At 44.4% G+C, this 24,326-nt stretch overlaps 1 protein-coding gene across 1 annotated transcript in view; it reads left to right on the top strand.

The window, feature by feature from the left end:
• Positions 1–24,326, top strand: part of ACSS1 (acyl-CoA synthetase short chain family member 1) — a 1,294,163-nt gene that overhangs the window by 740,526 nt on the left and 529,311 nt on the right. Inside the window, exon 8 of the mRNA XM_078649067.1 lies at positions 19,010–19,102. Within this exon, the coding sequence (XP_078505193.1) occupies positions 19,010–19,102 (93 nt within the window). The remainder of the gene's footprint in view (positions 1–19,009; positions 19,103–24,326) is intronic.

Below are 24,326 nucleotides of genomic sequence, written 5' to 3'. Positions count from 1 at the left end.
AGGGACCCTTTAGCCAGCAATTACCTACTCGTCAGCGTGAAGGGGCGAACCCACCCATGACCTCCCCTCCGTCAATGTTGTGTCAGCCTCAAGTGCAGTGGAAACATCCAGATCAGACCTTTTCTCCAGGTACAGTGCCCAGAAGTTCTTGGGTCTATTGTGGGGGGGCAGTAAGTCGCTATATAACTCAGTTTGTGTGCAGCAGTAGAGCATTTCTTTAGCCCACTGGGAGAGCGTCGGAACCGGGCTTTGCATCCAGGAAAGAGCAACGCACCTCTTGGCAACAAGAAAGGCCATGTCGACAAGTCTTCTATGGTCTGTCACAATGGTTTTAGAGTACCCCAAAATAGCCAGCATTAGAGCAGGGACCAGAGAAAGTGCCCTAACTCTATTTACTTCCCCATAAACTGCGCACCAAAAGACAAAAATTCTCGGGCAGGACCAGGACCAGGACAAGTGTAAAAAGTCAGCCAGCTATGCTCCGCATCGCTCACAACAAGGGCTCTCTCGCAGTCACTATCGAAAAAGCAGCTCTGGGTGTAATAAACCCTGTTTAAAAACTTAAAATGCAGCAACCGATGGTGGCCATTTAGCGATATCTTTTTGATATTGGCGCAGCAGTATCACCACGTTTCATCAGGTAAGTCAACGGCCAGGTCAGTCTGCCACACCAGGCGAGGATTAGTGTAATCCGTCATTCTTTCAGAAAGAGTGATTCGATATAGATATGTTATTAGCTTGGTCGAAGTCTTGCCAGTAATGATTAAATCATATGCCGTAATCACCGGAGGCTCCGCCATGTCCTCCCCCAACAGGTCTTTAGGCGCATGTCGGACCCTGTAAAATTGAAAGCGTGGAAGGTGGGAGCGAGTAGCGTCCTCAGATTCTAGCTCATCCCAAGTACGGGCCCTACCATCCAAGAATAAGTCTCCCATGTGATTTATATCTAGAGCAGCTAGCGCTGCCAGCACTCCCTTATCCTTGCAAGGGGCAAGCCAACGAACACCAGGCCAGGGGCGCCTTTGGGGCATACAGAAGTGAGCAGGCCTGCGCGTCCATCATGTGGTGCCAGGCGTGAGTAACGACATTCAGGGAGTCGAGGAAACTCGTCCGGCGATCCCTAGGGCGAGATGTCAACACGGGCAGAGGGGCCGGGGCAGCAACGATCGATTCTATACGTATGTGCGGAATATCCGCAGGTCCGTGTATCCAATTATACGCATGTGCGCTTTGCGCGACTCGGTAATAAAGCTCCAGGTCCGGAGCATTCAGTCCGCCCTCCTCATAAGTCCGGGTAAGGGTTCTCCACGCAACTCTGGGTTGTTTCCAAGCCCATGCCAGACGAAGAATAAGTGAGTGTAGTTGCTGAAAAAACATACTAGACAGTATCATGGGTATGTTACTGAACAGGAACAGAAAACGAAGGAGCACAATCATCTTTATGAGGGAAATGCGACCCATCAAGGACAAAGGGCTATCCACTAGCCACATCGTCCTCCAGCCTGGAGACAGCCACCCCATAGTTCTCTCTGAGAACCACCTCGGAATCTGTGTGCAATCGAATCCTCAGATACCGTACCGCATCTGTAGTCCACTGAATGGGATATTCATGGTGGCGGGCGTGAGCGGGAACATGAGCGATTTGGTCCAATTTACGTGGATACCCGAAAGGAAGCTGAATAAGACAACCTCACGCAGCACCGTCGGCAGGTTTACCTCCGGATCACGCACATACAATAGTGTGTCATCCGCGTATGTGGACACAATCAAGTTGTATGCAGGGAACCGTATACCCCGATGTCCATGATATTCGCGCAAAGCACAAGCGAAAGGCTCGGCCACCAAAGCATAGAGTATAGGAGAGAGGGGGCATCCCTGCATAGTTCCACGACCGATGTTGAAGGGGTCCGTGGTAAGCGACCCAATATGAACCCGGGCCATAGGAGAAGCGTATGGCGTATTCAGTAGTTGGATGAATAGGTCCCCGCCCCCATACAACTCTAGACTTGCCTCAGGAAAGGCCACTCGACAGAGTCAAAGGCCTTTTCCATGTCCAAAAAGACTGCGACAGCAGAGACATCTGGACGAGTGTGTTGGAATGCAGCGAACACCGTTCTCAAGTTGTAAGTGAGGGTACGACTGGGGACAAAGCCCGCCTGCTCAGGGGCAACTAATGTGGAGACCATAGGGCTGAGGCGATTAGGTGATGATTTTTGCAAAAATCTTCACGTCAACATTTAATAACGATAGCGGGCGGTACGAAGAGCAATCCCCCGGGGGTTTGCCAGGTTTGAGAATAGCGACAATTATCGCCTCTCGCATCGTGGGGGGCATCTCACCCGCCTCTGCCATATTCTCAACGAGAGTCAATAGGGTAGCTCGATATGAGTCAAATTGTCCAGAATTCGTTCCACCGGGCAGGGCCTCTGGAGGCGTATAGTGATGTATAAAACTCTCGGAAACGGTCCGCTACCTGTTCAGCAGATAGGAGCTTGCCTGTCTGGGGGGATCTCATATCAGGAATCGCTGTACTACTCCTGTGCTGCTTGGTCAGCTGTGTCAAAACCAACCCGGGACGCTCCCCCTCCCTGTAGGATCGCGCAGTGGCATATTTTCCCAAATGCTTAACCTTGGCATCAGCCTCCTCATGGTACTCGCGCAGCATTTGGGCAAGTTCCTGAGTTAGGTCTTCGCAATCATCCAGTAGGCGTCGTGCCTCGATGTCCTTAAGTCTGTTTTCCAGCAGCGTCACGCGTCCCCGAATAGATTTAAGGACCCCCATGTGTTTTGAGATGACGACTCCCTGTATGAATGCCTTAAAGGCCTCCCAGACGGTCAAGAAAGAATCAACTGAGCCGACGTTAGCGTCAAAGAATTCCTCAATGGCCACTGCCAGGTCCTCCCTGAAAGCATCGTCTAGCAAGGAATAAGGGGAAACGCGCCAAGCAAATGGTGGGAGGCGTTTCGCCGGCACAGTAAGTGTGATAAGGTCAGGGGAGTGATCCGAGAAGGTGCACTGGAGAATTGAACACGCCCGGACCTGGGAAAGAAGATGGGAAGTGGACAGCCAATAGTCAATCCGCGTATGAATGTCATGTGGAGCTGAGTAGTGCGTGTACCCCCCTCGAGTAGGGTGCCTAGATCTCCATACGTCCTGCAGCCCTAAGCGCGTCATCTCTACATCCAGCACTCTGGCAGAGGCCGAAGGGCGGCGATCAGGGCCATCAGATCTCTCCAATAAGGGTTGTCTTGTCATGTTAAAGTCGCACCCCCCATAGAACATGTTCTCCACAGCATTCTCGGACTCTAGCCGCTAAGTCAGAGTAAAAAGCAGGATAGTCGTAGTTAGGTCCGTAAGTATTCACTATATGAAACTCCATACCTTTCCCTATGCATTTGGTGATCGTGTATCGCCCTTCCCTGTCCGTCGTAATGGGGTAAATGTCAGAGATGCCTTAGGGTTAATCCATGTTAAAACTCCCCTAGCATGTGAGGTAAATCCTGCAGCGTGTATGTTATTCAAGAAACCTCTGTAGCATAGTGCCTGGCTGTCCGGGCGTAAGTGGGTGTCTTGTAGCAGCGCTACATCAATCCCGTGTCTCGAGAGGTACTGAAGGACTCGCCTAACTTTGCGATGGTCATTGAGATCCCTAACATTCCACGTCAGTAATGTGATGGTATCTGTAGTGTTACTCTGTTGAGTCATCTTGGGGGTAACCATATGTAGGAATGTCTGTTCAGTGTAGTCCATACCGGTGCCAGCCGGACATGTCGCTTCGCATCTGTGCAAAAAGGTCCATCAATCACACATAAAACTCGTAACCATCCCCCCCAACTCCAGCAACTCTGAAAAGCAATGAATCACTCCCCTCCCAGCCTGCCCACCCCCAACTAGGCCAAGGTTGCCCCCCCCCAAGCCCTTCCCCCCGCCCATGCCTGCCCATTCCCAACTAGGCCGTGGTCAACCCCTCCCTCCCTCCACCCCCTCTCAACCCAATCCCATCCAATACAAACAAAACTCCCCTCGTCAGAACACAGTGTGTATCACACGGGGCAAAGGTAACCTTCAGAAGGCAAGCTCTATGCAAAAGATGTTAACATAGCCACCCGCGCACCCCCGTCTCTATACCACAGTAACTTGCGTGTAGCTGCAAATTCTATCACAAAAATACCAAGGATGGGCAGTATCAGCCTAAACTTCCATACTGTACCAGCAGACCACATATCTGGCTAGAAGGCCCCTCCTGCCCTCAGTAATCAACAGAAGGCTTGTGTTATAAAAGGATAGTGCAGCGTGACTCCAACAATCCAGGGCAGAAGAGGATATATCATTAAACCTTGTCCCACCCGTAGGCGCGCACTTGTACCATGGAGTCTGCCCCCCCAACAGGACTCGTCTTCCCGAGCTACTCCTCCCTCACAATGCACCAGCCCTCCAGAGTCCATCATACATTGGAAAAACATCTACATATCCAGTGCACAGTATCACCCTCTACTAAACTCTCTAGCACAAACAGTAGCAAGTGTTATGACTGATATGCAAATATCACAGTTAGTCCTGCTCATCCAAGGTACCTCTTGAGGCCTCGTCCGCTTCGTTCATAGAGGGATGCCCCTCTTTGAGCCAGTCCTTGATGGCTTTCTGCAGGGCGTTAGGGTCTGTGAAAATCATGGATTTCCCCTGTCTGTTGACCCTTAACTTCGCCGGGTATAACATCGCGTAATCTGTGCCCACGTCGCATTGTTGACGTTTCATTGGAGTGAATTGGCATTGTGCCTCTTGCACCCTAGCAGTGAAGTCTGGGAACAGTGAAAGGGCCGAACCCTCATATTGTAGCTGTTGCTTTTCTCTCGCCAGTCTTAGAGCTGCGTCGCGGTCTCTATAGTTGAGCAACTTGGCGATAATGGGTCTCGGTGGTGCCCCCGGCTTAGGCCTCGGACCCAGCGAGCGGTGGGCCCTTTCCACCTCAAACATGTCAGAGAATGCAGTGTCGCCGAGGAGCTTCTTCAGCAGGTTTTCAATGAAGAGTTCCATGTTCCCAGTCGATGTATTCTCAGGCAGGCCTGTAATACGGAGGTTACAGCGCCTAGAGCGCGCTTCCAAGTCCTCGGCCTTATCTAATAGCATGGATGTATGACGTTACAACGCATACTTTTACCACGCCTACCATTACCACGCAATTTTTACAACGCAGGATCCATTACAACGAAGTACCATTACCACGCATGTATTTACAACGCAGATACCTTTACAACGCATACAATTACAACGTAAGTATTGGTAAGTATATAATATTTTTTTAAATGTAATTTAATTAAAATTAATATAATGTAATTTAATTTAATTAATTTAATTTAATTTAATGTAATTTAATTTAATTTAATTAATTTAATTTAATTTAATCAATTTAATTTAATGTAATTTAAATTTAATTATATTTAATTTTTACCCTGTACCCTTTTACCCAAAAACCCAAAACTGACCCTGAACCCTAAAAATACCCCTTTACCCAAAAACCCAAAACTGATCCTGAACCCTAAAAATACCCCTTTACCCAAAAACTCAAAACTGACCCTAAACCCTAAAAATACCCCTTTACCCAAAAACCCAAAACTGACCCTGAACTCTAAAAATACCCCTTTACCCAAAAACTGAAAACTGACCCTGAACCCTAAAAATACCCTTTTACCCAAAAACTGAAAACTGACCCTGAACCCTACAAATACCCCTTTACCCAAAAACTGAAAACTGACCCTGAACCGTAAAAATACCCCTTTACCCAAAAACTGAAAACTGACCCTAAACCCTAAAAATACCCCTTTACCCAAAAACTGAAAACTGACCCTAAACCCTAAAAATACCCCTTTACCCAAAAACTGAAAACTGACCCTGAACCCTAAAAATACCCCTTTACCCAAAAACCCAAAACTGACCCTGAACCCTAAAAATACCCCTTTACCCAAAAACCCAAAACTGACCCTGAACCCTAAAAATACCCCTTTACCCAAAAACCCAAAACTGACCCTGAACCCTAAAAATACCCCTTTACCCAAAAACCCCAAACTGACCCTGAACACTAAAAATACCCCTTTACCCAAAAACCCAAAACTGGCCCTGAACCCTAAAAATACCCCTTTACCCAAAAACTCAAACTTATAATATTTTTAATAAAATGATATACTTACCAATACTTACGTTGTAATGGTATGCGTTGTAAAGGTACCTGCGTTGTAAATACATGCGTTGTAATGGTATGCGTTGTAATGGATCCTGCGTTGTAAAAAATGCGTGGTAATGGTAGGTCGTTGTAAAAGCTGCGTGGTAAAGGTTGTATACCAATAGCATCTGTATTGCTCTGCTCATCTGCTTGCTGTCAGTGTCCAAGGAGGTTTGGGCCTCCTCGACCACAGTGATGCGGCACTCGGACATGTCTATGCGCTCTGCTTGTTTGGCGAGTCGCTCCGCCATGCGATCCATGCGGTATGTGAGCGCATCTATCTTGGTACGCAGCGATGCAAGACCTCCCTGAAGGTTCTTTTCCATATCCAGCAGCAAGCCACGTATGTCCTGGCAAGGAGGGGCCTCCACCGACTCCCGCTCCCCCTGTTCTCTCCCCGATGCATCTTCGCTGGCCCTAGTACCTTTTGGTTCAAAAGACCGTTTTGACTGCGTCCTGTCCGTGCGTCCCATCTTGTTGGGGCTTAGCGGGATCTCACTGCCCGGAGCGCATAAGGACCCTCAGGGGGCCGTCATCTGTGTCACCACTTCGCAATTCCGAATGTAGATGGAGCACCACGTGGGGGAGCCAACCAGCGCCAATTCAGTCAGGTCTCAACTCTTGTTCTCCCCGCCAGCCAGCAGACCTACCCTGGTGCTAGGGTTTCAGGCTGCTAGACCACCGTGTTGTGACCCAGAATATCACTTTCTCCCGCATACTTGTTTCAGTGCTCAGTGTGGGGTTCTAAGTGCTCTGTTATGAAAGCCCCCGGCTGGCGCAGTCTTTTCTCAGTAACAAGCATTCAGCCCGCAGTGTCATCCAAAGCCCAATATGAGGCCTGACTCCCCCTCTCCGCACTGCTAGGCCGGAATCACCGCCAGGGCCGCCTCCATTTCATGTAATGTTCTCTCACAGTAACTCAGTGCTTGCTTCCCAGCAGCTCTCCTTACCCCCAATAAGTGGATCCTTGCCTCAGGCTGCTCCCCCTCGCAGAAGGCCCCATGCGAGCATGGGTCGCAATGATCCCCCAAGCGCCGGAAGATCGCGCCAGCAGCAGGCAGGGCCGGCGTGCAGCTCACGGGCCCGCGGCCCGCACCACAAAGTGCATTACAGCCGCCTCCACTCCTCAGCACACGCCCCGTAGCAGGAGCCGACGGTCGATGGCATCAGGGCCGGCACCTTGCAGGAGATGGGCCGCGGCTCTCCGCACCGCGCCAGGAGTCACACATCCGGCTCCGGGTGCTCGTCCCTCACCGCCACGCCCAGCCCACCAGATAAGGCGCTCGAGCGGGCCAGACCTCGCCTCCGCAGCAAGCAGGAGCAGGGCCCCGCAGGCACCACTTCTCACCGCGGCATCTCCAGGCAGCAGCGGCGTCTCTCTGCGCGTCCGCGCGGTGCACCAGCATAGGCCTCAGTTCTCAGGGGCGGAGCGTACCGCCAGGCCTCAATCTCCGTCAAAACGCCAGGAGACGGACAACGAGCTCAATCTCGCTTCAGCCAGGATCTGTATATTTTCTGCTACTTTGTACTGCAATCTGGGGGTACTGGGAGTAATGTCACACGCAGGATTCCTTCAGGATAGTTGGCGAGACGGGGGAGCAGTCGGCTCAAGCAGCCATCTTGGTTGCGAGCTAGCTCCCCCCCCCCCGCAAAAACATTATTTAATAAACGCGGTAACTAATGGATATTAATATTAATGCCCAATGCAATGGTACTCAGTTTCCCAAACCCGACAGGGTGGTAAGCAAAGTGGACAGATTCTTATTTAAAATTTGTGACTGTCATATCACAACAAATTAAAGGCGTAAATCATGGAGCCACCAAGCTTGATAGGTCACAATTCTAATTAATTTAGGAAAATACAATGGCTTTCCAAAACACATTAAAACAAACTAGAGAAATGTAAAACAATTTAAAAGTTAAAAACTAAACCTATAAAAAAAAACAAAGCAGGGAAAATACAGCGAGCTGCTTATCTCAACTATCCAAATAAATTAAAAGGATTTACAACAACAGCACTCTTCCATTGGGAACTGGAGTGTTCACTGAATCCTGAACTAAATCTGATGAAATCAAAGAGCATTATCGTGCATAACTAATCTGGATTAATAACAGCAGCTCGTTCAGCAGAGTTCACACACACCAGAAATGAACTGGTTCTGTAGGTGTCTCATCTACCGAACGGCACAGGGTACCAGACAACAATTTTCAACCGATGTGAAATGTTCTGTACACCTGCGCCCCATGCCAGCTCTTCCGGACAAACCCGTACTTGTCATCAGTGGTCTACTGTAGACAGGAAGTGTTCTCTCCGTGTGCAGAAACAGTCAACTTTTATTGGGAAATGTCTAGGTCCTTCTTAGGAGAACGAAGAGTGTGTCCACTATTTGAAGCGCGAAGTTTATTTATAAACAAAATATCTCGGATTAAATATCTCTGCCTAGCGGGCACTTTGCAACATATTAGCACTTGTTCTTTCTTGATAGACCACTACTAGTGTCAAAGAGCTTTCTGGTACTTGTAGGTTTCAATAGCCAAGCTCTAATACACGGAGAGCTAGGCCACTGAAACCTTCAGGAGTTGTTAGCATGAAGCAAGCTCAAATGCGAGACAGGCAAATGTAAACAAGCGTGCACGGCCATGCTAATTGGAAACAGATGGCACCTGCCCACTGCTGCTCGCTCCCGCACAGTGGATGCCGCCACAAGCACGTGTTTGAAAAGCGCAGACCGATTCCATAAGGTCTTCTCCCAGAGCAGCGCATGTGCATTGCGCTAGGCTCGACCTTAAAGGGGCTCCTATTCTCTGTATTTTCTGACACATAATTTGCTAATCGTGTTGAGGGGTCCTAGAGGAGGAACACATCAAGTGGTTGGTAGCTTTGACTTATGTTGGAAAAGGTGTGGAGCTTATGTCTTAGTTTAGCACTTTATGTGGAGTATTTTATATCTCAAAGGTCTAATAGCTCTAAGAATTTGAGATTGTCATGAAGATTATGGTTTAGAAGATTTCGCAAAATTTGTGGGTTGAGGAGGGATTGTACATGTGGTTAGGGGAGCAAATTATGGGATTTGATTGTTTATGTATTCATAGCTCTTTTTATTTATTTATTTATTGGATTTGTAAGGCGCTCAGCTACCCAAAAAGGGTTTCCCGGCGCCGTAACTGACAGGGAGCAAAAACGTGAGGCGGGAGCTGGAGTTATTGATCAAAAAGCCAGGTCTTAAGGGTTCGGCGAAAGTGGATATAGTCAGTTTCTTTACGAATGTTCAAAGGCAGAGTATTCCAGAGGGAAGGGCCTAGGTAGGAAAAAGATCTCCCCCCCCCCCCCATTCTGGAGAGTTTAACCCTGGGTACAACAAAGTTGCCCCGGTTTCTAGATCGTAGGTGGCGGGAAGGAACATGGAGACGGACAAGTGCTTGGAGGTATTGGGGGGCAGTACCTGCCTTGATTTTGAACATATAGCTCAGAGCTTTAAACTTGATACGGTTCTCCACCCTGAGCCAATGTAAGTTCCGAAGATGTCCCGAAATAGGGGAGGTCCTGGGGATTCTGCAGAGGAGTCTAGCTGCAGAATTCTGAACTAACTGAAGTCTGCGGGTCACGGCTTTGTTTGAGCCCAGGTAAAGAATTTTGCCGTAGTCGAGCCGTGATGTGACGAGGACATGGACCACTGTGTCTTGAGTGGAAACAGGCAGCACCCATATTATTTTCCTGAGCCATTTCAAGATGGTGAAGCAAAGTGCTGTTACTTTAACGGTTTGTTGGTTCATGGACAGTGTGTCATCGACAATGACGCCCAGGTTCCGAACATGGCTAGTAGGTTTCAGGAGGTTACCCATTTCAGCCGCTGCAGGTACATTCGGATAATTGGAGACAATAGTTCTATTTGTGAGGGAAATATAGCTGCACAGCATGTGGCATATTTGAGTTTTCAGTACATAAAAACTTCAAATGCCGATATTTTGACTCTATAGTTGGGTCCAAAACCTCTCTTCCTCTAATGAACAAATGTACCAGACTGTTACATTTGTACTGGAAATAATGCAGAGAAAATTACGAAGACCTCACCGGAGACTGCATGGCATAAGAAGGGAAGGACGTTAGTTGTGTGAATAGGATCAATGTTTTGCTATTAGGGGAGGGCAAAGAATTCCGCTCCTTCAGTGGAGCTCGCAGAGTTTTGCCTACTCTGCGTTGAGTTCTGCAAACTTACGTGGAGTAGAGTTTTTCCATTGCGCAGCTCGCCGACGCTATGTTGATCAACTCGGGAGAGAAAAATCATGCCCTAGACCTCCCCCCGCCAAGATTTATTAACTTGGGTGGTCGTGCTGAGAAATCTGCCACTCGCGTTGAGGAAGCTGCTGCTCTAGTAGAATATCAACTTGAGTGCCAGAAAGAAGCACAACGCTTAATGTTGTTTGTACTGATTTTATGCAGGACAAACTTCTGGCGCTAAAAATTAGTGCGAGCAGCCCAACTTACCACACTCTGACGCTCACAGAGTGTTGGGGGGGTTTCACCGCTCAGCGGAATTTCACAAAGCAGAACTGTGCGAACTCCGCCCAACCCTAGTTGCCAAACACTAAGCTCAAACTAGTGTTGAGAGTCCTCACAATCTGAGTCATTCCTGTACTTCTATGCTTGTGCGACCCAGAGGTATTGGGACTCAAGAACTCTGCTTACAAGCAGGAAGTCAAACTGGAGCTGCTTCTTCAAAATAAAACAAATGACATGAGGTCTTTGAAATGGCCAGAACTCAAACTTATAAAATGTCCTTTCCAAGACAGCGGTAAGTCTGGGGGAGGATGTCGGAATAGCCCAATTCAAGAAGGTACAGCGTTTCTTTCTGCGATGTCAATTCCTATTTGAAGTAAATATAAAGGAGGCTCGTTAAGAGCAGAGGTGTTGCCATGCATATTTTTCTCTGGTGTTTCATCTCAGTCTTTTCTCCTTGCTATGATTTTTGTCCCTGCTTGCTCCTTCAAACAGATTGGATCGATTTCTGTCTGGATCTTCAGTCGGTCAGTTTGACTTTATTTTCCTACCTGATCTCAGGAGGCGTTTGGAGCCTTGTTGCTTTATTCAGCACTACTTTAATTCTCAATCGAGAATGACAAAAATTACTGAAGGAGGTTTTTCCACCTTTGTGGATTTTTCCTTCACATTGTGACCAGGCGCGCAACACCCATTGGGCTCATGGGGCTTCAGCCCCACCCCCGCGTCGTGTGTGTCAGCCCGGGCTGCGACAGCTTCGCGGGCTGACCAGCATCTAATTGCAGCAGCACCCGAGTACTTAACAGGTCTTTAAAAGACCATTTACTTGTAAATCAGGCTTTTGTTGTGTGTTCACCCCTTCTTACAGCCACTCTGTCTATGGTGGGAAGGAAGAATTAGCCCCCCCCCCCCCGAAATATTTCAGCCCCCCCCCCGAAATTTGGCTCTAGTTGCCCGCCTTATTGTGACCCTTTAAAGGAGATGCTCGGCACGTGTCACCGATACAGATCAATGCAGGGTGGCACCGTGGCTCCTGTTTGGAGTCGCCCTTTCATTGAGCAATCTAGGAGAGTTGCGGACGGACCTCAGCTTCTGTCCTTTACACCGGCTGTTTGCACTAACCAATAAAGTGTTTGAATAATGTTCTGGTTTGTGTAACATTACCAAATCACAGTGATGACTCTTGGGTATAGGACTGTTAGAATAAAATTTAAATCTAAAACTAGGGTAATGAATTGTCATTTTAATTAGAACATGGTTTATAACATTTGCTCAATGTCACCCATGAGGCAATTTTTAAATGCTGCCTGTTCCATTGTAAAGATTGTGAGAAACTGTGGAATTCAACTGAATGGAAAATCCTTTGTATATAGTCTCTTTCAGAGCAGTTTAACCATGTGGAGATTTACAATCTGTCATGTTAACGGAAAATAGTTTCACCTGCCAGTAATACTCACTGAAGCCAGAACAATCTGTCTTATGTAGCTAGTAATTAGAACCTTTTAGTCCTCAATGACTCACAATGAGAGAATGAAAAATGAGATGGGAGTTCAGAAATTCAGGTATGCTTCACAACTGCTCTAAAAGACACCTGGAGTAACAAAACATAGCTGAAAAAATCAGTAATTTGACCTTTTAGGAGTTTCGTAATAAATCCTGACAGGAGCCCTGAAACTCTGTACTTGTTGTATGTACCTAGAAGTGCACACATTTGTAAGTTTTTCTAGATCATATCATAAATGTAGGTTTGTATTTTAACTTTTAGAATTATGCACTTCTAGATAGTTTTACGTATCCACTACTGTGAATCAGCGGACTGCTGAGTATTTAATGATGCCCATGACACACAGGCCTGATTCTGAGTGCCACCTTAATTCTGATGGGGTCATTATCAAAAGTTATGAGCCCCTTGAAATTATGATTCCCGAGGCAACATCACAGGTCTCTTACATGTAACCTGGAATTTCTTTTTTGAAATATTGTGATAAATGAGGAATAACCAGTGGGCTCAGGACTGGCTAATCAATTTCCCTAACAGCTCATCATTTCTAAAAGGCCCCTCCCAATCCAACTCATGATCTCTGGTAACTTCGACACAACTGGCCCCCCCGAGTTACTGTTCATAACAACGGGTGGGTTGACAACCCCGTCATAATTCCAGGCCACTTGGAATGGGCTCTCAAGACTACAGGTATACTAGGCTATGATATTGGAATATGGTTATGTTGGTTTCAAAACATACAATTAAATATAATAATCAAACTTGATTTTTTTAATGGTATGTGTGTAATTTTATTTAAGTAGATAGCAAAAGTGTTCATAAGTTTCTTCAATGCATGATATAATAATTTAGCAGGGAGTAATTAGTAATAACAATTATTATTCTTCACATTTGAAACAATGGCCTTTAATAAATGGAAAGCCTCTTTATTTAACCAGAACTATGACCATCATGTTCTAGCACAACTAAAAGGCGCAAGTTAAATAACTGCAGTACTATATGTATTCTTACTTTTGCGGGTGACATGCTGTCAAACGTTTTACTCCTATTGGACGCTGGTGGCACTTACTGAAACATTTCATAGCATATCCTATCATTGTGGTCCTTTTGTACATCTTTCACAATGTATGAGGTATACATTATTGAAAAAAGCTGCACATTAAACCTTTTGGATGGTATGATGAGTGTGTGTGATGTTGACTGCACCTGGTAAACCATTTACGTATAATCCATAAGTGACTGATGGGTCCATATAAGGCTTTGGTGTTTTCAATCAACAGTAGAAAAGACCATGGCATTCTTGTTCAGTGAATGGATCCGATTTTCTTTTTCAAGTGTAAAAACCCCGCTTAGGGATTGAAAAAGTTCTAACCTTTTCGAAGAGTGCTAGTGGGAATCCAAATATAAGAGTGAAGTTGGTTAGGTTTAGAATGAATGCAGCTCTCTTAAATGAATGAGTTTCCATAAACAAGGACAACTTCTGATGGATATGTCTAACTGTAGATTCCTCAGCTTTACAATATTTCCCAGGTGCCAGAATGGATCCGAAAATCTTTTACCAGTACTTATACGTGTCACTTGGAGGCTCCTTGAGGCATAGCACTGGTTCCGCACCACCTTGAAAATGACGGAGCAGAGCCGCATATAAGCATATACTGCATGCTGATGTCAGTTTGATTCTTTCCTCGCCTTCCGATATGGATTCAGGGTTCCACTCCCAATTCTTTCGGCCTTTCAATGTTTTATAAACACTGCTTAATTTGTAAAAAAGTAAGTGCCATGGCTCTCGTCAGGTCACTGCAGCTTGCACGATACATTGTGCCTGCCACGCTGCCAATAATAGTAACTACACTACTACTAACCATCACACTCCTATCTACTGTTATGTAGATAGACAGTGCCACCATGTGGCAGACTGTCACAAGCACCTGTGTTGACATGTAAGTGCTGTTGCCGACCCCCCCCCCCCCAGAAACCACTGGCTCAAATTAAGCACTGCTTCTAAACAAATCCAGTGTGCAAGGGAACAATGTCCCTGCCTAAAAAATACGAGGCAAGACTGTCAGAAATAGAACTTGGTGATGGGTGTGCACTAGGTGTGACTCTGGTGCTTGGCTGAAGGCAAACTGGAACCGGGAAACGAATCTGTACATCAACAAACATAAGAACAAGTTGTGAGTCTTTCACATACTCCATGTTAAAAGGCGCTGACCAGCTTTCGTTCCCAAGTTAATTCCTGCCAGAAGTCAACTTTGCAGTCAAAGTCGTTTGAAAAGTCAAAGTAAAAACATAAACTCAAGAAGGCTATGCAGGACTCAGCCCTATCTCGCCACTCAATCTAAAGAGAAGGTACAAGGGCATCAAGATACCAGTCAGTCTCCCTCTGAATATTCAATTGCGGAGCCGATTCTCCTGTTGATGTCTGTGTGTCCCAAAAGTCTTGGGCCACGGGCAACTCTACAACAGATCAAAGCCCATAAGATGGTCATATCTATATATGGCAATCTTTCAGCTGCCTCTTGTGCACCTACAGGCCCCAAAGATACACAGTGGCTGTAATTCAAGTTACCACTGGTAGATGCATCCTCTGTGCTGACTAACCCCTATGGACCTGTCATGAGCTCTGTACTAGTTCTGGAACGGACTTCCACCCAGGTGCCATGACGTGTGTTGGTCACATCCTTGTTGATGCCAATACTGGTCGAAGATCTTGTGCTGGTTGTGATGGTAGATCCGGAGTTGACTTAGGCACAAACTCAAATTATGGTAAACTACGAAATAATGAAAGCGTACCATTTCCTCTTCTAGAATGAATGTGCCACCAGATTCTCCATTGTCTGTCTGGCTCAGATTCTGCTCAAAGCTTCCCACCACTCAAAGATGATGATGGGGGAGATGAGGATGATTTATCCCCCCCCCCACCCCCCATTACGACACTGATAATTTTTTAATGCACGTAAAAGAGGCCAGTGGACTTGATACCGTGATGGTTGAATGTGCCATTTCCATCTGCTGGTGAAGCCTTGGATCTACAACTACACTCCGTTGAGGTTAAGACAAATGTCCTTAGACAAATGATGAGATCTGGTGCTTTCAGTGTGGCATTGCTAGGGTTGATTGTAATGTATTTGAATTGTAATGTAAATGCAATGGTTTTAACTGACTATCCATGAATAAACGTACTTACTTCCTTTCTTGGGGAAATCTTAAAGCCTTGCCTACTACATCTGAGTCTTGCTCCCCTATAATGAGGCCCTCATTGATACCGTAATGGGCACATCGTCAAAGCCATGTTCTTACCCGCATGTGAATAGGCAAGTGGCCAGACATCACAGACCTGGTGATCCGTATTTTATCACAAAACACTGTACTTCTGAAAGTCTGGGGGCCCAGGCTACAACCAGCAGGATGAACCCCCAACGTATTCCCCAGCAGTCTCTCAGATAAAGAGTCTAAGAGGACTGAGGAGTTATAAAAAATACTCTTTGGCTAGGCTGGCATTGCAATGAATCAAAACAGTTTGCTAGTTGGACAGTGAAATGCACTCCCTCTGAGAGGTGGCGAGCGACATCCTGCTGGCAGTCCCTCAAGTCCTTAAGGTATCACTGGCTCAAACCAATCAGGATGGTCAAGATGCAGCCAAATGCGTGATTTTTGCTGGACTTGATACTGATGATTGTCTAGGAAGGGTGTCTGGCACTAGTGTGATGCTTCTCTGGAGATTTATAGGCCTCTTTCATGGAAATGCCTTTCTATAGCTCATACCTTGTCAGTGGAAAACTTGGTGCTGATGTAGAGGCATGGCACACTCAATTGACCTCCACTACACTATGCTCTCCAGTTTTGGAAATTGAAAGGCTATTTTATGGGGCTGGCACACAGGCAGATCGAGTCTACCCAGCCTCTGCTGCAGTCACCTTAGTCTTTTCAAAGCCAGGGTCAATGATCAGGCAGACGACATACAGGCCTGCAAAGGCACCAGTCTTCTCAGTCCTCTTCCCCTGCTGTAACAGCCTCCAATTCACTTTAGCTTGCCTTTAGTGGTGCGCAGCCATCCGGTGGGAAGCAGAATCCAGTATTTTCACCCTGGATGGCAATCCATCATATTCAACAAATGGATTCTCCAAATTGTCTATACCTTATCCTTCATTTCTGTTCCACCGATTCTCCCCTCACATCAGAGCAAATCTCAGGGTAACACCTTTCCATTTGTTTGCAAGAGGTGTAGGTTTCATTTTCCAAAGCAGCCATCAAGAGGATTCCGAACTATCAAATAGGAGAGGGTTGTTATGTTTGCTGTTTCCTCATTCTGAAGAAGGATTCAGGGTGTCAACCTCTCTAAGGACCACATGTACGAAGCATTTTTGCAGTTGGACACAGCTGAATGGCCTTTCTGACCACAAAATTGCTTTTACATGTGCACAAAATACACATAGTGATTCAGTAACAAGTTACCAAATCGCTATTTGAGTGTGCGATTCGGAAATCCAACTCCAGAATCTGAATGGGATTTGTGAAGGTTTTGTGACCAAATGACGGTTGCAAAACATTCATATTTTATTTGATGGAGGTGGTAACCATTCAAAAATGGGAAGAGGTCCACATGAGACCCCTTCCCCTTTGAGAATGGAAATCAAATATTTTTTCGAAGGCAGTGGTCCAATGGAGTACTGCCTTCTCTTAAAAAGAAAACTACAAGTTTTCTTTTTAAAAGCTTCCTGTTTTTTGCTGGAAAATGGGCTGCATTAAAAAATAATTGCTTTATTAAAAAGCAATCACAGACCTGATGGTGTGCTGACCTCAGCAGACCACCATCCCTGTGATGGCTGTGATTCTTAATGGGTAGCAAACTGCAACCTACCTCATTAATATAAATAAGGTAGGTCGATTTGTGACCAACAAGAAATCTCTGAATAAAGCCCAATGAGTTTCATACATTAGGAATACCGATTTCCTAGTTGCAATTCAGAGAGAAATGCAATTAAGAAATCGGTATTCCTAATGCTTGTACACCTGGCCCTAAAATCTTTGTCCTTCGAATACCTTCCTATGGAAAGATAAATAATTCAAAATGCCCAGACTGGCCCAGGTTTTCTCTGTCCTGTATCTGGGCCAGTGGATGGTCGACTTGGACCTGCATATTTTCATATACCCGTTCGGTAGTCCCCTAGAAGTTACCTGTGGTTCAAGTTAGACCAGAAGAATTTTCAGTGTGCCCTGCTCCTCTTTGACCTCACCAATGCTCCTCAGGTATTCACAAAAGTAATAGTGGCAGTTGCTACCCATCATCTCAGGTTGTAGGTACTAAAGTCCCAGTGGGCCCAGCACCACGGCAACTTGACAGATGCCATCCAGGTTTTCTGAGGTGACTGCACACCATCTGCAGTGGTAGCAGCTCAACCACAGTTGGACCAAGAGCAGATCCCTTTCCCACCCAGAGCAGACGGTGGTGACTGATGCAGCAATGTTAGGTTTGGGAGATCATCTGCGGCTGGTGGAGATCAGAGGACTATGGTCTCCAGCAGCAATCCAGCTCCATATAAATATTTTGGAGTTGTGGTCCATTCATCTATTGCAGAAGGCCTTTCTGCAGTCCATCAAGGGGAGGCTAGTACAGGTTAACATAGGCAGCATTACTGCCTTCGTGGTACAGCCAAAAGCAGTGCAGAACAATCCAGCCTTCTTGCCAAAACTTGTGACTCATTTCCTTGTTGAACAATCTTTCACTCTCCTAATGTCCTCTGCCCATCCCACCCCTTGAAAGAGGAGAAGAGGCTCCACTGGTTGGACCTTAAAAGAGCTTTAGTCTTTTACATTGATTGTACCAAGAGCCATTGGATGGACAAATCACTTTTTGTGGGATTTTCAGGGGCAAAGAAGGGACTCTGTTGAGGTGCACAGTACTCTCAATAAAATCGACTATTCACTGATCAAAAAGCAGCCACTGGAAGGTCTGAGAGCCAATGCCAGCAGGGCTAGGGCTGCTACCACTGCACTAGCACATTTAGTGCCTGTTCTTGACATCTGCCACACTGCAATGTGGGCGCTGGTGCACAGGTTCACAAAGCACTACTGCCTTGACAGCCAGGTGTGATTGGAAAGACGTTTTGTTCCTTTGGTCCTACAGGATGTTTTGATTCGAGCATCCTCCACAGACCCTACACCTTGGGAATGTACTGCTTTGAAATCTATTCTACAGGTGAACAATCTGCGGGTAGAAGTATCCATCAGAAGAACAAGGTACTTACCTTCGGTAATTCTCTTTAAGGTGGGTTTTCTATCTAACATCACTGCGCTCCTACCTTCTGTTCTGTGGAGTCGCTTCTTTTTAGCATATAAAAAGGTCTCATATTAGAGATCTTCACACTTATTCCAAAGATTTGGCATAATGCTCTGCATCTGGTTGTCTGGAAAGAGTCAAGCAAGAAGCTGACCTCTGAGTGCAGTTGTGGTGCTTATCTCCAGCTCTGCCCTTTCAGAATTGATATGAAATGAGTAGGGAGCCAAACAGCACCACCTAGTGGCGTGCAGGAGCATTGCTAAAATGTTTCCAGATCCAGTCTGGTGTCTGGGGAATATTCTAAAGGTGAAACATCTGCTGTTAAAGTATCAACTAAAAAGCGTGCTACCAAAGGTAAGTAACTTGTTCTTCACAACATGGTGTATTAAATGCCATAACACAACACCACTGCTGATCTACTGTCACAAGCACAACCTTTATTGAGAATGTATTCAATTGAAAAATAGACTTAGTAGCAATAAGTTTATGCTTGACTCTCTTTTTGTTTATAGTTGGAGAACCAATTAACCATGAAGCCTGGGAGTGGTTCTACAGTGTGGTGGGAGAAAAAAGATGTACACTTGTGGATACCTGGTGGCAAACTGGTAAGAATTCCTATCGCAAAAACTGCTCACAACATAAATATTGCAAATTTTAGGCTAGGTCCTCCCTGAACCAGAACACAAGCAAACCAGGGCCGGTTTTGCCCTGATTGGACATGGTTTGAACATAGACCTGGCCTGCCAGTTGTGGCCGCACTGTAACTTTTGGAGCAGGGTCAAGACTGATATTTTGTTGCTTTTAAAATGGTTGTATAAACTCCCACACATACTTGTTTTGATTGTCAACCCCTGGAGGTGCAAAAGGGGGTCCCATGGAACCCCCTCAGATATTGTAGTATCTGCGCTGTGAAAAAGGGAGCACAATTGAAGTTGCCACTTCCTAGTACACTAATTGTGCTGCCCCTGAGAAGGCTCGCTGCCTATTCCAATAGACACAGCAAGACATCTTTGCATCCATGTTGGCAGTTCTCTAATGTTTGTGAAGCAAATGAATGCCCTGATATCAGTATGCTTTTTCCATTTCTGTATGTTACACAAGGTTTTCCACTATCACCACTGTAAGCTCACACATTTATTATTCAAGCTATTATTTTGTCATGCATTGATTACGGCAACTCTTTAAACCGGGTCTCTCCTACAAACGATTCATGTTTTGCAAACTCCTGGTGCCCAGCCTTTGTTTGGACGTGCTCCCACTCCTCGATCTTAAATCATCATAGAGCTCATTGTTGACTCCCAAAGGCCAAGAGATCAATTTTTAAACCCTTGTGCACTTGCCACTGAGCTATCCATAATGTTGGCCTGGCCTTCACGTGCTCCTGAAAAAACAGATCTGTCTAGGCATAATCTGTGGTCGGGGAATACCTTGTGTAATGTTCCCACCTTTCCATGGAACGTCATACCCGTAATAATATTGATTACATAAAGGTCTACAAACTTGGTTATTTCTGTGTTTCATAATATATAGGTTTTTTTCCTGACTCCATAGCGCCAGGACTCCATAGACGGGTGTTAGTTGAGTTGTACAAAACCATATTTTTGCTTTTGTTGTTATTATCTTTATTATTATTTCAGTTGACTTTTATGTTCCCCGACCTACTTTGAATATTGTCTTCGGATTTTATTTCTCTTTGAAAATTGAAGCAAAAATACAAATGCATTTCATAAAAGAAAATTGTACTTGAGCAACGTAACATATTGCTATCGATTTGAGGGAAAATTCATATTACAAACAGGCATTTTAAACTACAAACTTGTAATTGGCAAGGATGCAGGTACCCAAAAATCGAAGATGGAAGCCAAAAAAACACCAGATCTATGGAGAAAAATTAGATTTCCGTTCACTAAATTCTGTTGATGCTTACTCTGGTGGTAAGGGATTCTGAAAAATATATTTTCATATATTTCACATTTTACATAAAAATTATGCAGTTCTCTTCAAAACCTGGATTTTACTCGCGTTGCCGAAGCTCCACTTTTGATATGACTTACTACCCATTATCAACTTTAGACATTGGCTCACTCTTCCCCTAATTAGGTGATAGTTTGTCACCATGATAAGCACATCGAAAGATAAGATTACTAAAATGGAAAAGCCTGTGATAATGAAGAGCTCGTTGCATGCATTCTGATAAAGGTGAACTTGTTATGCTTATTTGATCTAAAAGAAAATCCAACTGCTTGCTTTTGTGTGATTTCATTTCTACAGTGCCCTTCAATATTTTAGGCTAAATGCTTCGAGTAAACTAAATTACCCTGCTTTGCTCAAAAGGGCACTACATGTTTATCTTTTCTGGTTTAAGCACACTACAGCCGTGGATGAATCACCCTGAATGAATCATTATTTTTAACGCTTCATTCTTGGATTTAGCATTAAAGAAATGAGTTACTAGTGGCAATGAACATTCTCTGTTATGGGGCATCTCGACACTCTTAAGTGCACATGGAGAGATCGTAGTTATCTTTTAACTTGATTTATATTGTTTAAGGAACGAAGGGTGCAAGGTAATCCGCTGGAGCAAATAAACATGCATCACCTCATATTGTTTCAAAGCTGAATGATATTTTGTACTTTGAAAATTGTTGGCAGGCGTGAGATAATCTTCATGATGATATGCTGTCGCCCTTTGACATTTATTGGTCCAGTTTATAGAGAATTTCATTTAGTTTAAACTTCCAATATTTTGTTGCCTTTAAAATGGTTGTATAAACTCCCACACATACTTGTTTTGATTGTCAGTGGCTAGTTTACAGGCTCCAAGTGCTAAGTCCAAACAGCAATTTTTTAAAGGATGCCTCTACCTCAAGGTGTTTGTCCTGGATGTCTTCTGGCCTATTTTTATAAAAATCAAAAAGAACCATAGCCGGTACAGATTTCCCACTAGAAAATGACTCGTGGCAAATAATGGCAATATGCCGAGGAACTTCTCCTTCAATTCTGGGAAATGTTAAAAATGTGACTTGTGTAACAGATGAGAACAGACCTTATGGTAGTTTGTAGGCATTTATTTCAGGTATTAGTGCTTAATTTTTTTTTATTCGGTTTTTACAGGTAGTTATACATACACATATAATTAGAATATGTTTACATTACATTGACATAGAGCTCTGCATTTATTTATATGATTTATACAAAGACCTTGGACTTAACAATAAAACATGCCTGTAACCGCCTGAGAAAAGCCAAAAATCTGTTTTGCTCAAGATGGCTTTATTAGTTTAAGTCTTCAATGAACCTAAACCAATACTAAGGCATGAGGTGCCCACAGTGGAGTATGTCCATAGATATTATTCATTTATTTATTGTATTTCTGAAGTGTGTAATGGAGCTGAAAGCTGCCTCTCAGTGCTTTGTCCGTCGGATAATGTCATTTTGGTCACAGTAGAATATCTGTCACGCACTGCCTAAGTGACCGCAAAGTTGTATTTTGTCACGTGATCCTAGGTATCACTCTCCAATCCTATGAAGTGTTAAATATGACTAATTCCAAGATGCATCTCCTAATTAGGGGATGTCCCTCAGTGCACAGCCATTGCAGCCCTTGGGCATGTGTAATTAGAAACAAATTTTAGTCTTCCCAAATAAGTTTAGTTGCAAGTTGAACGTTTATTGCACGTTTCTTTCATGAATGATAAATTATCAAAGGTATCTCAATTCAAGTAATCCATGAATAGTCAACAAAAATCCTGATGCTTTTCAGGATTCAATGTGCCCTTCTTGAGGAGACCCATCTACAAGTGAAACCAATAATGCATGTCGCTTATAATGAGGGCATTTTCTACATATAATAAAATAACATGTACATAATGTTCATCCCAGTGAATATCACAATTTCATCACATGAAATTTTGCTCAAAAACCACAGGTGTCGTGACCCTAATACTCATGAAGTGCAAACGTTTACCATTCCATGATAAAAACCAAAACAACAATCATAATTGTTCAATGTGATTATATAAACAACATGAAGTCCACAACATCATTGAGTGTTTTCCTGGATAGTAAAAACCAGACCAGTGAGATGTAGTGTGTATTCTAGTGTATAAATAGGCACACCAATTGCATCCTGTTTGCTTGCAAAAGCCTGTGTCGTGATCTCATGCAGGTTACCACTAACCTGTTCAGCCGGGTACAGCGGGAGCGATAAATGAAGCTTGTCCTCCCTATCCCCAGGCAATGGCACAACCTGCAAGTGCGTTAGGCGACTTGCACAGCTTGCATGAAGAACCAAGAATGGGGGTATACAAATGGTGTTAAGGCAAATCGGGCACAGTAAACTGTATCCTGAACCACTGTGTGTGTAGAGTGGGATAGAGTAGTCTAAAGTCCTGCCTTCAAATTCCAACTGCTCTCTGAAGATGGTAATGAAAAGTATCTTAATAAATAGTATTAAATACAGTGCCCAGTGGCAGATAGTTGATAATCAATTGCATCCTCATCCATCATTATAAAAGCTCTGTCATGTACATTTAGAATACCAATGTGTGTGTTGTAATCATAGTGGAAACTAGATTAAGTAAAGTCTAATAACCTATTATCTCTCACAACTTTTGAGAAGCTACTTTCACACATCTTTTTGCTCCTTTTGCTAGATAGTTCGTGATCAGGTGACAGTAAGTTATAATATCAAGATCCACTGTATGTCTTTTAGCAAACATGTATAATTTCCAATGCTATAACACTAGGTAACTGCCTTTTAGAAATGAAAGCTGTTGAACCTGGCCCTTTTTGCACGGTTATCCCCAAAAATGTTGCCTTCTTCCTCCTATTTTTTTCCGACCTGTTTTTGTTGGCTTTAGAACTCTTGGCACTTTACCACTGCTAACCAGTGCTAAAGTGCATATGCTCTCTGTCTAAATTGTATTGGTGATTAGTTAATCCATTATTCACATATTTGGTTCACTAATAAGTACACAGTAAAGTGCACCACATGTGGCCAGGGCTTGTAAATCAAATTCTAATAGTGGGCCTGCAGCACTGATTGTGCCACCAAGATGTGTAGACCTGCAAACATGTCTCAGATCTGCCACTGCAGTGTATGTGTGTGCAGTTTTAAACTGCCATTTCGATCTGGCAAGTGCACCCAACTGAATTCAAAACAATGGTTATAATGCACTTGAGTAAACAAAATTAGCTACTGTTCACAATTTTAACCCATTTAAACAAACTTCGCTTGCAGTGCTGGAGAAGGTTTTGCCCAAGCCCACTAGTAAACTGAAGTGAAGGAACTAGAACATGAGGATGTCCGAGAAACACAACACACTGCAATGCCCTCAGGCTTTCATGTACACAATATCTATATATATTTCAATAGAGTCCAAAACAATAATCCATCTTGTGTGTTGTAAGCTTGAAATCTATTTAGTTGCTTGCAAAAAAGAGTTAAAAAATGTTAACATCACATTTGTTGGTGTCAAAGATGTAGTCTCTATAACAAAAGCAAAATGCCAATCAAAGTTGCTCAAGAAACCCAATGCATTTCGGGTGAGATTCCCCCTTCATCAGGGTTAGCTACTATTAAAGAGAAATCACAGATTATATTATTGAAATGATATCATTAGTTGAAAGTCAGAAAGGGGTCCATGCAAAAAAATTCCAACACAATGCTGAATACTAACCATCATAGTAAAAACGCATCCAATAAGCGAACAACAGAAGTGTCAACCCCTTCAAACAGACTTGTGCCCAAATGGAGACCAAATGAAAACTGAAAAATACTGAAGGGAAGGGGGACTATGAGTCCCAGCATGCACCTTGTGTGACAAA

The sequence above is a fragment of the Lissotriton helveticus genome, chromosome 6 (assembly GCF_964261635.1).
Source record: "Lissotriton helveticus chromosome 6, aLisHel1.1, whole genome shotgun sequence".
Lineage (NCBI taxonomy): Eukaryota > Metazoa > Chordata > Amphibia > Caudata > Salamandridae > Lissotriton > Lissotriton helveticus.
This window is presented reverse-complemented; position numbering and strand designations above follow the sequence as displayed.